This window comes from Acomys minous (assembly GCF_964271855.1).
Source record: "Acomys minous genome assembly, chromosome: 4".
Classification (NCBI taxonomy): domain Eukaryota; kingdom Metazoa; phylum Chordata; class Mammalia; order Rodentia; family Muridae; genus Acomys; species Acomys minous.
The window spans coordinates 73,505,096-73,506,591 of record NC_140486.1 but is presented as its reverse complement, the minus strand read 5'-3'; the positions used below and the strand labels follow the sequence as shown (position 1 = coordinate 73,506,591).

Sequence of the window (1,496 nt, the reverse complement as noted above, 5' to 3'; positions counted from 1 at the left end):
TGGATAGCCAGCGAGCTGCAGTCCCTCCACCTGTTGGGACCCTCCGCCTGCGTTTCCACTCGCCCCAGGCGGGTGATCTCTGCAGTTTGGGGTGGTGTGGAAGGAGGAATCCTAGGGCAGATTTCCCCTCTTCATTGAGACTCCTGGCTAGAGTCTCCGGAAAATCCCTCCCCAAACAGCGAGTCGGTGCTTTCTATGCAGCTGTAGTTTGCATGTGGATTCCGTTCTAGAGTTTGGGGAATGCGTTTTGCACCTCCGGGATGTTTGTCCCCGGGGAGGGGGGTGGGCCCCCTGTTTGGACTGCAGTCTTTGGGGCCCCACTCACCTACAGTTCTCAAAGTCCAGCAATCTGTTTCTCTATTTATGTCCCTGGTCTTCTCGGAGTAGATCAGATACGCGGCTTATTGGTCGGCGCCATCTTGGAATCCCCACGACCCCAGGTCTTGAGTCAGCCGGGTTTAACATGGCAGCCTCCGCTGTGACGGGAGCTATGGCGCTGCGTTCGCGTGCTGGTCGGCCGATTGCTTTTATCAGAAAAATTCCTTGGACTGCGGCGGCGAGTGAGCTGAGACAACATTTCGCTCAGTTTGGCCATATAAAAAAGTGTACTCTACCTTTCGACAGAGAGACTGGCTTTCACAAAGGCATAGGTTGGGTTCAGTTTTCTTCACAGGAAGAACTTCAGAATGCACTACAACAGGAAAGTCATATTATTGATGGAGTAAAGATCTATGTTCAAGCTCAGAAACCAAAGGGTTTGCAAGGGGCTCAAACATCTGATGAAGAAAAAGATTTCTGAGCTGATTAGTGTACTACCCATTAAATAAACATACCTGAGACTTTTTCGAAAAAAAAAAACAGAAATGAAAAGGGAGAAATAACAACAGATACCAAGGAAATCCAAAGAATCATTAGGTCTTACTTCAAAAGCCTATGCACCACAAAATTTGAAAATCTAAAGGATATGGACAATTTCCTTGATAAACTCCCCTTTCCAAAGTTGAATCAAGATCAGGCAAACAAATTAAACAGTCCTATATCCCCTAAGGAAATAGAAGCAGTCATCAAAAGTCTCCCAACGCAAAAGAGCCCTGGGCCAGATGGATTCACTGCAGAGTTCTACCACTCCTTCAAAGAAGAACTAATACCATTACTTCTCAAACTATTCCACAAAATAGAAACAGAAGGAACTCTACCAAACTCATTCTATGAAGCGACAATCACCTTAATACCTAAGCCACACAAAGACCCAACAAAGAAAGAGAATTTTAGACCAATTTCCCTTAGGAACATAGACACAAAAATACTCAATAAAATTCTCCCAAACCGAATACAAGATCACATCAAAAATCTCATTCATCAGGACCAAGTAGGTTTCATACCAGGCATGCAGGGATGCTTCAATATAAGGAAATCCATCAATGTATTTAATCATATTTAAAAACTGAAGGAAAAGAATGACATGATCATGTCTTTAGATGCAGAAAAAGCATTCA

At 44.3% G+C, this 1,496-nt stretch overlaps 1 protein-coding gene across 1 annotated transcript; it reads left to right on the top strand.

Annotated features, from left to right (window-relative positions):
• Nucleotides 1-435: 435 nt before the first annotated feature.
• Nucleotides 436-837, top strand: LOC311596461 (SRA stem-loop-interacting RNA-binding protein, mitochondrial-like). The gene has a single exon (XM_084779923.1). It carries the CDS (start codon nucleotides 464-466, stop codon nucleotides 797-799), a length of 336 nt encoding a protein of 111 aa, XP_084636049.1. The 5' UTR covers nucleotides 436-463; the 3' UTR covers nucleotides 800-837.
• The last annotated feature ends 659 nt before the right edge of the window (nucleotides 838-1,496 follow it).

Bases quoted from the DNA above. Each gene is read 5' to 3' on its own strand.
- LOC311596461 (XM_084779923.1), top strand. From the start codon at position 464: ATGGCAGCCTCCGCTGTGACGGGAGCTATGGCGCTGCGTTCGCGTGCT.